The following is a 13,998-nucleotide window of genomic DNA, read 5'->3' as shown; positions in this document are numbered from 1 at the left end:
TAAACTGTCCTTGAGAAGGTGATGTGCAAGGTGCAAAGAGTTTTCTTCCTCCGATGGCCCCCACTTGATCTGTCATCGACCCCATCTTATGAATGGCTGCAAAAGTGTTTAATCCAATTAACTATTTTAGAGTATTTGCAATTCAGTTCTGATTGCTCAGAGTGCTTATCTATAATTGACTAAATTTCAGGTATGATTTACTGGCCCAAATGTTGTTCTCTGTCAGTTTAACTTCTTATGCAAAGGTTTGAGTTTCGAATATCATTTTGCTGAGGGTTTTTCCCCCCCCACTGACACAAATAAATATTCAGGTACCTTCCCATGTACTGCTTCCTTCAGCTCTCACAACTCTCTCAGGAAGGCATGTCCCAGTTTACAGATGAGACTGAGGCTGATGTCACACAGCTGGTGGGGGGTGCACTGAGGTTAATACTTTATCTTCAGACTGGAAATCCAGCGCTCTATTCAGTGCACCATCACTCCCTGAATTTATTTGACCCAGGATAATTTTTTAAAAATATAGTGTAATTAAGCATGGAACACCACCAGTAGCTCGTTAAGGTTTAAATATTTGCTATACAGTAACATTGAATAATACTGTAAGTTACTAAAATTTTAGGACAAAATGTGTGGGATAGACTGACGATTATGTAGTATGTAACATGCATGACTGTAGCAATTAGCTGAGAGCAAATGCTTCCTGTCCATCCATGTGGAGCTTGACTTCCTAGTACTCTCAGAATCAATAACCAATTTGCTTTAAAATTTCAATAACATATCAGTTAAGGTTTCTTACATTGCAGAGAGCAATAGGATATCTAAATTCCTCACCAATCAGATGTTCTCATTGATCTCTAATTAATCACAATTAGTGATTCCAGAATAATTACAGGCATGAAAGTGATTAGGAATCTATTCTGTCCTTCCATGTCAAAATGTCCATAACATCCACATAACCTGTCTTTAAAGGGAGATTATTAGATACTAGTTAAAAAAATATTATAGGGGGAGAAGCTAACTAGTATACTAATTAACACCTCGTGTAACAGTGGTCATGCATGAAACAGAGTTTAGGAAGTGGAGGTATATACCTCTTTTCCCTCCTTTTCTTCCTAATCCCAAACACTACTGTCTGCCTTCTGCTCATCTCATGCCCTCACCTTCTCATAAATAGGTAAGAAAATATTGAGTCCTTATACATCCCTTACTTAAGTCCTATGATAGAAGCATGAAACATAGTGACAGCAGCATTATTATTCTGTTGGGCTAAGATACCACACAGGATCTCAAGGAATTTGGATTAATCATCCAGTTGATGAAATCACTTGTTTCTAGTTGTGTTAAAGACAAGTTTTCGTATTACTGATTAAGATGGTAATGCAAAGCAATTTTTTTTTTGAACAATCATCTACAGAGTGAGATAGATTAGCCAACTACAATGTGAGCAGAGATGTTCTTCCCTCTGAGGTTAGAAGGGAAGGGGACTCTGTGCCCATTCTTCCAGTGACAACACATTAATTTCAGAACTTCCTTTAGGGATCATAATGGCATACTCTCGCCCTCTGCCAATATCTTTTTATAGAGATTACTCCTAAGAAATCTGAATTGCATTACTGGCCCTTGAGTCAACTTCTGTATTTCAGGCTTTAGTGATGACCTTTTTTCTCATTATTTCCTTGTTACTTTTTTCTTTGTAGACCTGGCCAGAGGAGTATGGATGACCTAGAGATTATCTATGATGAGCTCCTTCACATTAAAGCCTTATCTCATCTTTCTACCACCGTAAGTTGTCTCTTCTTGAGCAAGGTCAGGAGACTTTGAGTTAAATTCAGGGGGGGGGGGAGGGGGCTTTGAAGAGAGCAGCAAGGCATTTGTCAGGGCCCCAAGCAGTGCCGAGGAGCTCCCCAAATGTAAACACCAGGGGTTCGCACCACAGAGGAAGGTGCTGGAAGACCCCTTTCCCTACCTGTGCTCCAGGTCCCCAGCATGCCCTTGTCCTGGCTCCCCAAGTCCTGGAGGAATGGAGAGGAGTGTGAATAATCTCCTCTTCTCCCCCAAACCACAGGTACCCAGGCACTGGTGAAAATTCTCAGGTTACTTGGTACCTAGGGAGATGGAGCCATAACTTGGGACCATAATTTGGAATCAAATTTTTTTTCTTAGCTACCTTGTCATATAAATTAGTTTACACATTTGAGCTTAAATAGTCAACTTGAGGACATTGACTTTCCCAACACGTTTGCAAGGATGCATTGACTTTCCCAACACGTTTGCAGGGAAGAGCCTGTAACAGCAATAGAGTCGCATGATATTATACATGATCTTACCTTCTCACCCAAGACAAAAGATAGGCAGTGAAACGGCTAGTGCGTATGTGTGAAACCAAGTTTTAAACCATCTCTAGGGCAGTTGTCTTGTATGAATGCACGTATACAATAGCTTATGTAAGAGCTTTGAGAATCTAGCGCCAAATCTAGTGAACATGGTTCTAGACAACAGTTGCACAAGCAGAGTCAGAGATAACTGTGTGGGAAGAAGGTCAGTTAGCACTGTTCAGAAAGGGAACTTGTTTGCGTGCTCCCCCCGCAAAAAAAAAAAAAAAAAAAAAAAAAAAAAAAAAAAAAATCTGGCCCTTCCACATCCTTTCTCTTTTTCTTCTAGGTGAAACGGGAGCTAGCAGGTGTTCTCATCTTTGAGTCTCATGCCAAAGGAGGCACCGTGTGTAAGTGAAAGCTGTCATCGGATGTTGCGCCTGGCTGGTCCCCTCCAGAGCCTGTGCCATCGGACCCTGACTGCAAACGCTCCCATCTCAGACTCGGCAGGACGTCCTGGGCACTTTGACTTTTTGGTTGAGACCTATACCATTCCCGGCACATGTCTGTGATCCTGCAGCGTAGTGGTTTTCTGGGGCCAGCGGGGGCTGTTGCAGTCTGAGTCTCTGCTCACGCCCAGCTGCTGGCCGAAGGCGGTGTGTATGTAAAGAGGTGGGAGGAAGATGCTGCTCTCCAGGCAGGCCCTTTCACAATGACCTCACTTCAGTTGGTGGTTTTAGAAGAACTAATCCATCTCTTGAAATTGCTAGTTAGAATGATAAACGATCCTGTTTTCCTTTTCTTCTCCTGCTTCCACTATCAGCTCCAAGACTCAAAGAATTTCTTTGACCCAAATATTTATACAGCACTAATACTCAGGATCTCTTCAGAACCCAGTTTGTAATTTAGCTCCGTGATTATATTTAGAAGCAAGGAATTGAAATTTGATATCCATAAATGTGAACAAAAGTATGTAGGCTAGCCCTAACTGGTTTGGCTCAGAGGATAGAGTGTCGGCCTGTGGACTGAAGGTCCCAGGTTCAATTCTGGTCAAGGGCATGTACCTTGGTTGCAGGCACATCCCCAGTAGGAGGTGTGCAGGAGGCAGCTCATCAATGTTTCTCTCTCCTCGATGTTTCTAACTCCCTATCCCTCTCCCTTCCTAACTATCAATAAAATATATATATTTAAAGTATTCAGGCTAGCATTGCCCATGAATCTGCAGAGCAGAGTTAGTGGTCTACTCAGGTCAGGAAACGCCACCTTCTCTGACCTCTCATGGAGAATCGTATGCCTCCAGCGTGCTAAGCTCTCAGAAGTTCTGCACTAAGGAAAAACGTTCAGCCAGTTAGACTCACACTTCCTAAACTGTGTGGAACATGAGACACTTTTTGAATGGATACCTGTTAACGTTTCAAGAGACTTTCTCTGAAAAGTCTTGCTCTTTCTTCACACTGACTTGTGTTAGTCAAATAAGCAGAAGGCAGGAATTGTAAAAGCAAAAAGAGTTAACAAAAGTTATATTTCAAGATGTTTTTCAGTCACCAAAAGTGGCATCCCTAACGTTGATATTTATTTTAGTAAGAATGTCCTTTCTTGAAATTTTAAAGGTTCACATTAATATTTTTATGATCACTGGTGTTGCACAACTTCCCTTTTATTCTTTTCATTCTTACTGATTTAAACTTACTGATTGTTTTCATTTTATTATGAAATATTTAAATATTTCAAACAAATAATAGAGGTTATAACAAGCACCTTTGAACACTAGCATGCAATATTTTTTCGTGTTTTCTAAAGAATTAAATTATAGATACAGTTGAAGGCCCCATATATCCTCCCTTTTCTTATTCTTTTCTTTCCCTTCCATTGTAACTAATGTCTACACTGAATGTAGTAGTTATTCTTTCAACCCATTTAAAGATAGATAGATAGATAGATAGATAGATAGATAGGTAGATAGATAGACAGATATCTTTAAACAATAAGCAGTACCAATTTGCATGTTTTCAATTCACATTACTGGTCCAATTGCTTTTAAAAACTATTTCCTGTAGCGTAGTAAGTTTCAATGAATTGTGGGTGAAAGGGTATTGCTTGATGAACTGGATTGCTGTTAATTGATGTCTAATACCAATGGGTTTTTCAGGGCCTGGCCAGGAGAGCAGTGTTACTGTTCCTTTTATGTTCTATAGAAAAGGAAACAGTATGCCACCTGAATAAGTTAGTATTTGCCAGTCATTTTTCCCCCCTTCTGGAATATATGTGTAATTCTGGGAACTTAAAAATGGTGATTTGATAAGCTGTAATTTATATTGATGTGCTTCTATTCTTGTCATAAGTCTTTTCTTCTTTTTGTATCTAGTGTTTAACCAAGGGGAAGAAGGTACCTCCTGGTACATTATTCTAAAAGGATCAGTGAATGTAGTCATTTATGGAAAGGTATGTGTGTGTGTGTGTATATATATATATATATATATATCTTTTTCTTTTTGAGTCTTTATTATGCTCTACTTACTAGTGTAGCCCTAAGCATTAACAATTTAGTGCTACAATTAAACTTGAAACAACATTGTTACCCGATGGAAAAAAGTCATTATAGCATCTCTAATCATAAATTATCTAATTATACTCAGAGTGGTATTGAACTTTTTGGGGCCCATCTCCTTGTAGATTTTAATGTATACATTTAAGTTATTCCATAGCCCATATGACTCAATGAAAGGAAAATGAAACATTACAGTTTAATTGTGTGACTCCTCTTTGGCATCCCTGGTAAAGCCCATTTATGTATTGTGTGTTAGGGGAACAGGGTCTTGAGGCATGAGGTGAGTGGGTGTTGGCTCCATTTTGGGTCATCTTCATCTGAATGTTTGCTCTCTGCAGGGTGTGGTCTGTACCCTGCACGAAGGAGATGATTTTGGCAAGTTGGCACTAGTGAATGATGCCCCGAGAGCTGCCTCTATCGTTTTGCGAGAAGATAATTGCCATTTCTTAAGAGTAGACAAGGAGGATTTCAACCGGATTCTGAGGGTAAGTCCAAGGCAAAAAGAGGCTGAGAGGCATCCCATTTCTCCTTTTGCCAGAGAAGAGATCTGAGTGTCACGTTAATTGAGCAGTACAGCGATTAATAAATGCTCTAGGAACGAAGAGCCTTGGTCACACACCTGGGATGTTCACTGTGCTGCCGGGCATTCTGGGCTCAGAGGGGATATTCCAGGAAAACTGCACCTGGGACATGCCAGGCTAGACCAAACTACCGGCACACGTCTGACCTGGTCCATCAGAACAGAAGACGTAGAGGGACTGCCTTAGCAAATGGCCAAGTGATACCTTCCTGACCCCTGTCTTTCTCTATCCTAAACCTTTCTAGTCTCCACCTCTAACCTCATCCCAAATCTGAGCCTTTCTATAACAGCACATGTTCTCCTGATTTAGTCAGTGATTATATTTTAGCAGGAATTAATGTTAATCGTGGTTACTCTAACCAAGTGTTTTTATTTCAAGTGTTTTATATCAAATTGATTCACACTAAAGGAACTTCAGACTTTAGCAAGTACGTGAAGAGTAATTGCATTTAGTGTTGGCTCTGCAAATGGGCCTAACCCAGAGGTGGGCAAACTCATTAGTCAACAAAGCCAAATATCAACAGTACAATGATTGAAATATCTTTTGAGAGCCAAATTTTCTAAACTTAAATTTCTTCTAACGCCACTTCTTCAAAATAGACTCACCCAGGGTGTGGTATTTTGTGGAAGAGCCACACTCAAGGGGCCAAAGAGCCGCATGTGGCTCGAAAGCTGCAGTTTGCCGACCACAGGCCTAACCTAAGCTTGTTAAGGTATTTATGAGAGTGGGTGATCTTTAGAACAGATGGTCCCTGGCCTTTCCCCACCATCCAGTCCCTGGTCCCTTGGGAAGAACAATCCAGCTGATTTCTCTCAGGTGACCCATACTGCATCTCTCCCTAGCTTGAGTTCACCCTGAGACACGGTCCCTCTAGGATCACTTCGCTCTGTTGCCTTCCCTGCTGGCTCACAGCAGACTTTCTTCTCTGTCTCTCCCACCCTTAGCATCTTTGTCAATCCTCCCTGAAAGTCCAAACTGCAGCTTCTATTCTTTCTGGTACATTTGACATTATTTAACATCATTCTCCATTCCTTAGATATGGACACCTATCACTACACAGCCTTATATACAATATTTGCCTTTGGTGTCACAATTTCTGACACCAAAGTTTGTTTAAGGAATGCATTCTCTGAATGGAAAGTTTTATTTATTTATTTATTCATTCATTTATTTATTTATTTATTTATTAAAATATATTTTATTGATTTTTCACATAGAGGAAGGGAGAGAGATAGAGTTAGAAACATCGATGAGAGAGAGTCATCAATCAGTTGCCTCTTGCACACCCCCTACTGGGGATATGCCCCCAACCAAGGTACATGCCCTTGACCGGATTGAACCCGGGACCCTTCAGTCCCCAAACCGGTCTCGGTATGAATGGAAAGTTTTAGTTTCACTAAAAACTATACCATTGAATAATACAGAAAAAAAATAACACTTGGAATTTGACGTGGTTCTTATCTAATCTCTTTCAAGTGGGGACCAAATGATGAGATAAAGCATACTACATTTTTAAAATTAATTATTTAAACTGACATTGAAATTTAGAGGTAAACTTGAACTATTTGAGGTCTGCACATATGGAGTTTACATTTAGCCAAAAAATTATTTGAAAGAATCACATAAGGACCATTATCACTGATGTGATTTATAAAATTATTCAAAATAACTGAAAAAATGTTTTTAACACATTTCAAACTGATTTTGTAAAACAAAAATGGTCTTTTGATTAGAGAGTAAAAGTACCATTCCCGATAAAACTAAACGTCCTCAGGAGAAAAGCAGAATGAAAGAATTTGGTTGAAGATAAGTGCTATTGGCCACATTTATATATATAAAAGCCTAAGCAACCGTTACAACCAGATGACTGGACAGCCGGCCAGTAGCTATGATGCACACTGACCACCAGGGGGAAGATGCTCAATGCAAGAACTTCCCCCTGGTGGTCAGTGTGCTCCTACAGCTAACCTCCTGTGGCCCCTCCTCCTGGCCAGCCAGCCCTGATAGGCCCTGATCGTCGGCCAGGCTGAGGGATCCCACCCATGCACGAATTAGTGCATTGGGCCTCTAGTATTTTTATAAAGAATAAATGCTTTGCTCCCTTATCTTCCCACTATACGACCCTCTCCCAAAAGTTTCTCAGAGCACAGCCACACTCCTCTCTATTCTACTGATTTTCTGAATCGAAAGTAAAAGCAGAGCTTTAAAACCACATGCCTAAACCTCATCGGGTCCTCTCCCTGGCCATTCCAGCCCTTGACTTTGAAAATGACTTAATTTGTAGACACAACAATTAGCATCACAAGCACCAAATGTGTTTCTGAAGCATTTAAAAAATTTTTTCATTGTCTGAGAAAATGGCAGCATCTGTATGTGGTGTAATTTGTATTTGCAGGACGTTGAGGCGAACACTGTCAGACTGAAAGAACACGACCAAGATGTCTTGGTGCTGGAGAAGGTCCCAGCAGGGAGCAGGGCTTCTAATCAAGGAAACTCACAGCCTCAGCAAAAGTAGGTTTGCATCCAACGCTGCAATCGCCAGACTATGATTAACCTTTTCACATGGTATCATCATTTCCACAATAGCATGTTCTCCCTTTCTGTGGGAGATAGCAGTGTGTGTGACTTTTTTCTCTCTATTGACTAATCACACATTTTTGTTCAGTATAATGTATCCCTTTCTGGCACTGTGTTTAGCGTGGTGCTGCCTAGCGGAGAATATCCCCTTGCTCTAAAAATGCTCTCTGGATACAGTGTTCAACTGTGATAGCTTTGGAACAGAAGGCATCAGAGAGAACATTGGAAGTAGAAATGCCAGGCAGCTCAAGGGTGATGAGCCTAGGTCAGTGGTCGGCAAACTCATTAGTCAACAGAGTCAAATATCAACATTACAAAGATTGAAATTTCTTTTGAGAGCCAAAGTTTTTAAACTTAAACTTCTTCTAACACCATTTCTTCAAAATAGACTTGCCCAGGCCACAGTATTTTGTGGAAGAGCCACACTCAAGGGGCCAAAGAGCCGAATGTGGCTTGCCAGCCAGTTTGTTGAACACTGGCCTAGGTGATGAGACCCTTTGGTATTTGAATTTCATATGGAGGATTTTTCAAGAAGTGTTTTCATATTGTTATCAGAATGAACATCTTTGACAGAAACCCAGATTTAAATGTAAGATAGACTGTTGACTGGAGCCTAGAAGCATCCTTTGGCCTCCTCTGTCCAAAGGGTACTTGCTTCTCAGGAGCTCTGTAGACTCGAGTCTTTACAGTATGTGCATGTTCCATCCTTTGCAGCAACTTCCTACTTGAGACCCTTTCATCAAATGTACCAACAATTGGATGGTAATACAATAGGAAATGTAGCTCCAAGAAATTATAGAAAATCACAGAATCTTGTTTTGAAAATAAGGACTAATTTCCAGTCTTAGGATAATAAAAAGAGCAATTCTGTAGCTAAAGAAATGTCACCAAATAATTCGTTGAAACGGGAATGCATCCCAGTAATCTTTCCTTCTTTGCCATGTAAACAGGGTGTTCCCTTTAATCAGGAAACTCACCACCATCACTGATAAGTTTTTATTGTTTAGACTAAAAGCCTACAGCTCAGATATTTTCATCTGGATGAACTGACATATTATATTTACAAGGAGGTTGGGAAGAAATATTATAGAATACCCATAGTATATTTTGAATATATTATATAATCCCTTATTACAATAACACTCTAGCCACTCATCATACTGACCAGGGCTGACACAGAATAGTTTTAGCTAATGGTTACCTTCCAGGTAGACTGCGCTTGTTACCTCATTCAATACCAGTGTTGCTTCGTGCGCTCTCCCTTTTATTTTCACACGCAGAGGGTCATATGTTGAACTACCTCTTCTTCACTCCCTCAGGCATGAGGTTAAAACCCTGAGATTTAATATGTTAAGGAAATTCTTGGGATTTCAACACACTACCTCCAAGGTCTCAGACAAGAAAGTATGTTGGTGAGAAGGCGAAGGAATTCTCCTAGAGCCAAATTCTACCACTGCTCTATGAGCATAAGAGACTGTTATTTTCATTGTTGTCTTTCTTCCCTATCGTTTTGATTTGGATGAAATGCCAAGCAGAAAAGCAAAGACTGAATTTTGGAATAGAGCCCTATATCACCTTAATGTATTTTGCCTCTAAGTTTTCATTCATTGTCTGGTTACCATCTTCAATATGACTTGGAAATAACCCACATTCAATTTTAATGCTGGTTGAAGAGCGGCATAGATGGATCTTCTGAAATAATAATTAACACCTCCCCAAAAATATATTTGACATTGAAATAAATTATGTGAATTTTCTGTTGCTGATTTATTGCCTATTCAGATGCTATTGGGGTTTGCTTGTTTGCTCATTGGTCTTTGGGTTTTGGGGTGTGTGTGTGTGTGTGTGTGTGTGTGTTTTTCTCCTGCTTTATTCTTAGCTGTATTTCCAAAGCACATGCCAATGTACAGTTGGAAAAGACAGAACATTCCAGAAATAGGCAGGGGAATCCACTGTGGGACTGAAATTTCGCTACAAGTAACCCATATATGGGTAACCTAGTTTACTGTCGCTTCCCCTCTCAGCTCCCCGAGCCTGCCCTGAATTGCCCTGGGATTCACATGCTGCTTCTCATTCCTCACAGAGCAAGGCTGGAGTTGTTCAGTTCCCAGCATGCCAGAGCTACTCTCCAAGAAATCTACTTCAGTTCCATGTAGGGAAAAAGAGTCATGTTTTAGTAACTACTTCCACTTGTGGTTTTTTCATTGTCTTCCTGTGTAACTCTGGCAAAGTACATGGTCTCTCTTCCAATAAGGAGAATATGGGCCATAAGTTAAGTTGAAATGGTTTCCTGGGATCTAAAAAAAAAAAATCTTTGATATGTGAAAAGTTATTTATTAATGATTTGCCGACTTTTGAAAAGCTGATTTTTGTTTGTTTGTTTGTTTTGTTTTTTTATCCAGGTATACTGTGATGTCAGGAACACCTGAAAAAATTTTAGAGCATTTTCTAGAAACAATACGCCTTGAGCCAGCTTTAAATGAAGCAACAGGTAAATCCCTAGAACAGTTTGTGTGTTCACTAAATCCGCGCAGAACACTGTAAAATAAAAATCCCGAGTTCATTCTTAGCGTGTGTAGACAAAACAGTTTTAGAAGGAAGTTGTTGGATTAACATTCTAAGAGCATCCCTGTGATCAGAAGGATCACTTCACAGGAAGTGATCCTTCTGACCCTCCTCTGCCTGATCCATTCCCGGCTGTTTTTCGTGAATGGCTCAGTCTCCTTCATACACATTAGGATAAGCCTTTTATAGGCATATCTTAAGGTAATCACTTACTTTTAAGCCTCACCTGAGAATATGTTTATTGATTTGAAAGAGAGAGAGAGAGAGAAAAGAACATTGATATGAGAGAAACATCAACTGGTTGCCTCCTATGCATGCCCCGACCAGATCAAACCCATGTCTGGGATCAAATCCACATCTAGGTATGTGCCCTGACCAGGAATTGAACCTACCACCTTTGGTGTTCAGGACGATACTCCAACCAACTGAGCCTCCTGGTCAGGTCTCATAGGATTAGCACTTAAATTCACCTTTACAGACATCTATTAGATTATCATTTAAATTCTTTCTATTCCCATAAAGGATTTGCTACTGCCTACACAAGAGGCACAACCTCACTCCAGTGGAGTAAAATAGTCTGTGGTTGTAGAGTCGTGGGCTGCCCCAGAGTCTACACATCACTTATATTCGTTTGCTGGAATTGATGTAACAAAGCACCTCACACTGGGTGGCTTAAACAACAGAAGGGTAGTGTCTTGCAGTTCTGGAGGCTAGAAGCCTGAGATCAAGGTGGCGGTAGAGTTGGTTCCTTGTGAGGGCCTTGAGGGGGAACCTGCTCCATGGCCGTCTCCTGGCCTCTGGCTTTGAGCTGGCAGTCTTCAGTGTCTGTGGCTCATAGATGCACCACCCAAACTCTGCCTTCATTGCCACATGTGCTCCCTAACTCTTCACATCACCTTTCTTCTGTGCATCTATCTCTGTTTCCAAAGTTTCTCTTTTTATAAGGACAGCACTCATATCAGATTAGGGCCCACACTGGACCACATCTCAAGCTGACAACACCTACAAAGACCCTATTTCCAATAAGGTCACATTCTGAAGTATTGGGGATTGGGACTTCAACATGTCTTTTTGGGAGGATAAAATTCAACACAGAACACTGCCTTACAGTAGTATTCACTAAGACTCAGAGATTGGAGGGTGAATGAGATGAATCTCGTGGGTGAACTGAGTGTCCAGTTTTACTATCATTCTCCACTTTGGGAACCATCTTGTGTTAACTTTGGAATAGTCTACATTCAACTTAAAAAGAAAAATTCTATGCTACTGGCCTGTCGTTCAGAATAAAAGGTTAATATTGTAAGCAAACTGAATTACATGAAAGAAGATTTCTCACTAAAAGAAGTTCAAAGGCTTATCTAAAAACGCAGTGGTAGTTCAAGGTCCATTTCCACCATCTGTGAGTGGAAATTACTATTTTTATATACCTCCTGAAAGTGTTTTAGCTCCGATTACTACTTATTTTAGCTCTTCATTCCAGTTTCTCATTTTATAAAGAGATTATCTGAGATCTTTCTTTATATAGTGAGTTAATTGGGGAGTCATTGTTATAAAGCCAGGCTCTCTGGCTCCAGGGCAGCTATTTTTGCCTCCGTATTTGTTGAGTATCTCCCTGGGAAAGCACTAAGCTCGTGCTCTGGACTAGGCACTCGCTGGAGTTCATAACCTACTAGAGGACACAAAGGAATGTGCAAATAGCTGGACCATCAGGCAGGATGCGGTCAGTCTTCAGAAGCACTGTCTAGTAGAGGGGATCGGGCAATGAAGAATATAGCCTTCAAAATGGCCCTGAAAACAGGCTGGTATCTAGTCACTGGAGCCTGGGGAAAGCTCACGCTGAGGTGCAACATCAGTACTGACATAGGAGCTGTTAGGTCAAGCAGCTTGATTTTGCTAGGTGATTGTATACAGAAGTGGGAGAAGGGAGGTAAGGCCAAAGCATTTGACTACAGATCCTGGAAGATCTTAAGTGCAAAGCTTAGCAATGGGGAGAATGTGATGGGCCCCATGATGAGAAACGAAAGGATGCAATGAAGTGGGAAACCCTTGGCATTTATATATTTACAATACAGAATACAGAGTTAATAGTGAAGCTGGCTTATGTCATAGAAATGAGCACCTTGGGTTTGACAGTACACTTTCTTAATTTACCAAAGCATCTATTTTCTGCCTTACACCTGTTCGTTTCCTAGACTTTTAACTTCTAGGACCAGCACTAGTCCCTGCGTGACTTGGGAAATCATTTTTTTTTTTTTTTAGTATAAAATGATTTTTAAGATTTAGTTCTCAGGAATATCATTTAATATATACAAATAGAGAACAAGAAAGCGCTAGTGAAATGTGGCTGCTGGGTAGTTGCCATGCTACTGGCTGCTCCTCAGCTCTTCTGAAGTCCCTGCTTTAGCAAAGTGTGAATTACTGTATAGCACAGGCCTTCTGGGACCCTCATAAGCAAGGATCAACTCCCCTCTCCTCAGAGAATATCTAAAACATATAAAGGAGACCTTAGATGTCACACTTGGACAAGCCAAAGTCCTTTTGTACTTAAAAAGTTCTTTACAACTTCTATCTGCATCCTCTCTGGTTCAGTATACTGGGACTGAAATGACTGGTAACGCTGAGTAATGGCAGGATGATAGCTTGGGGTTACATTTACCCTTATATTTTAGTGAGTATAGTGGTATTATGGGACGTGGTAGAGGCGTTTGCTGAAACCATCGTGGTAATCATATTGCAATATATAAATGTATTAACTCAAGACATTGTACACCTTAAACTTACATAATGTTGTATTTCAATTTTTAGATGAGTATAATAGTTAAACCTTTAATCAATGATTCCAACTTTACCAATATAAGTTCATTTAAAACATAGACAGTAACGTTTATCTAATTTATATAGTTAAGAATTTCACATTTCTCACCATTTTCTGTTGGAAAAGCTATGTGAGTTTGACAAATCTCAGCCAGTAACTAGTTCATGTCTTGATTGAAAGTCCCCATGGCACCTTGGATTCCAAGTCTCATCAGGTGGATTCCATAGGCTCTCAGGCCTGTCTTCACATGCTTTTTCACCAACGCTGACTAGAGAGTGTTGTCTTTATGATGAAAATCAGCATGAATTCAGAATGAAACAAATGAAGCTTATCTTTTGGACTTGCCTTATTTTCCTTTCCATTCCCTGATTGCCTTCCTTCAAAACAACTTCAACAGGACAGTCACCATTTTAATCTACTAAAGAGCTTTGTTTTGCTTCTGTTGCTACTCACAGCCTCTGTCTTTCCTTTCCATCTTTTGTTATCTTTGCCAATTCTCTGCTCTTACCACCTTTTTTCCTGTAATTCCATCATCCTCTCATCCTTCATGCTTCCTCTGGAAATAGGTGAAAAAGAGATAAAGAAAAGGTGATATTGTCC

At 40.3% G+C, this 13,998-nt stretch overlaps 1 protein-coding gene across 9 annotated transcripts in view; it reads left to right on the top strand.

The window, feature by feature from the left end:
- RAPGEF4 (Rap guanine nucleotide exchange factor 4) overlaps nucleotides 1-13,998 on the top strand; it is a 249,197-nt gene that overhangs the window by 185,331 nt on the left and 49,868 nt on the right. For all 9 annotated transcript variants that reach the window (XM_036421380.2, XM_036421379.2, XM_036421384.2 and 6 more), the window contains 6 exons: nucleotides 1,698-1,782; nucleotides 2,662-2,722; nucleotides 4,678-4,754; nucleotides 5,199-5,345; nucleotides 7,837-7,952; nucleotides 10,421-10,509. In XM_036421380.2, the coding sequence (XP_036277273.1) occupies nucleotides 1,698-1,782; nucleotides 2,662-2,722; nucleotides 4,678-4,754; nucleotides 5,199-5,345; nucleotides 7,837-7,952; nucleotides 10,421-10,509 (575 nt within the window). The remainder of the gene's footprint in view (nucleotides 1-1,697; nucleotides 1,783-2,661; nucleotides 2,723-4,677; nucleotides 4,755-5,198; nucleotides 5,346-7,836; nucleotides 7,953-10,420; nucleotides 10,510-13,998) is intronic.

This window comes from Pipistrellus kuhlii, unplaced genomic scaffold (assembly GCF_014108245.1).
Source record: "Pipistrellus kuhlii isolate mPipKuh1 unplaced genomic scaffold, mPipKuh1.p scaffold_m20_p_7, whole genome shotgun sequence".
In the NCBI taxonomy this organism is placed as follows: domain Eukaryota; kingdom Metazoa; phylum Chordata; class Mammalia; order Chiroptera; family Vespertilionidae; genus Pipistrellus; species Pipistrellus kuhlii.
The sequence above is the reverse complement of the archived record's forward strand: the minus strand, read 5'-3'. Positions and strand labels throughout refer to the sequence as shown.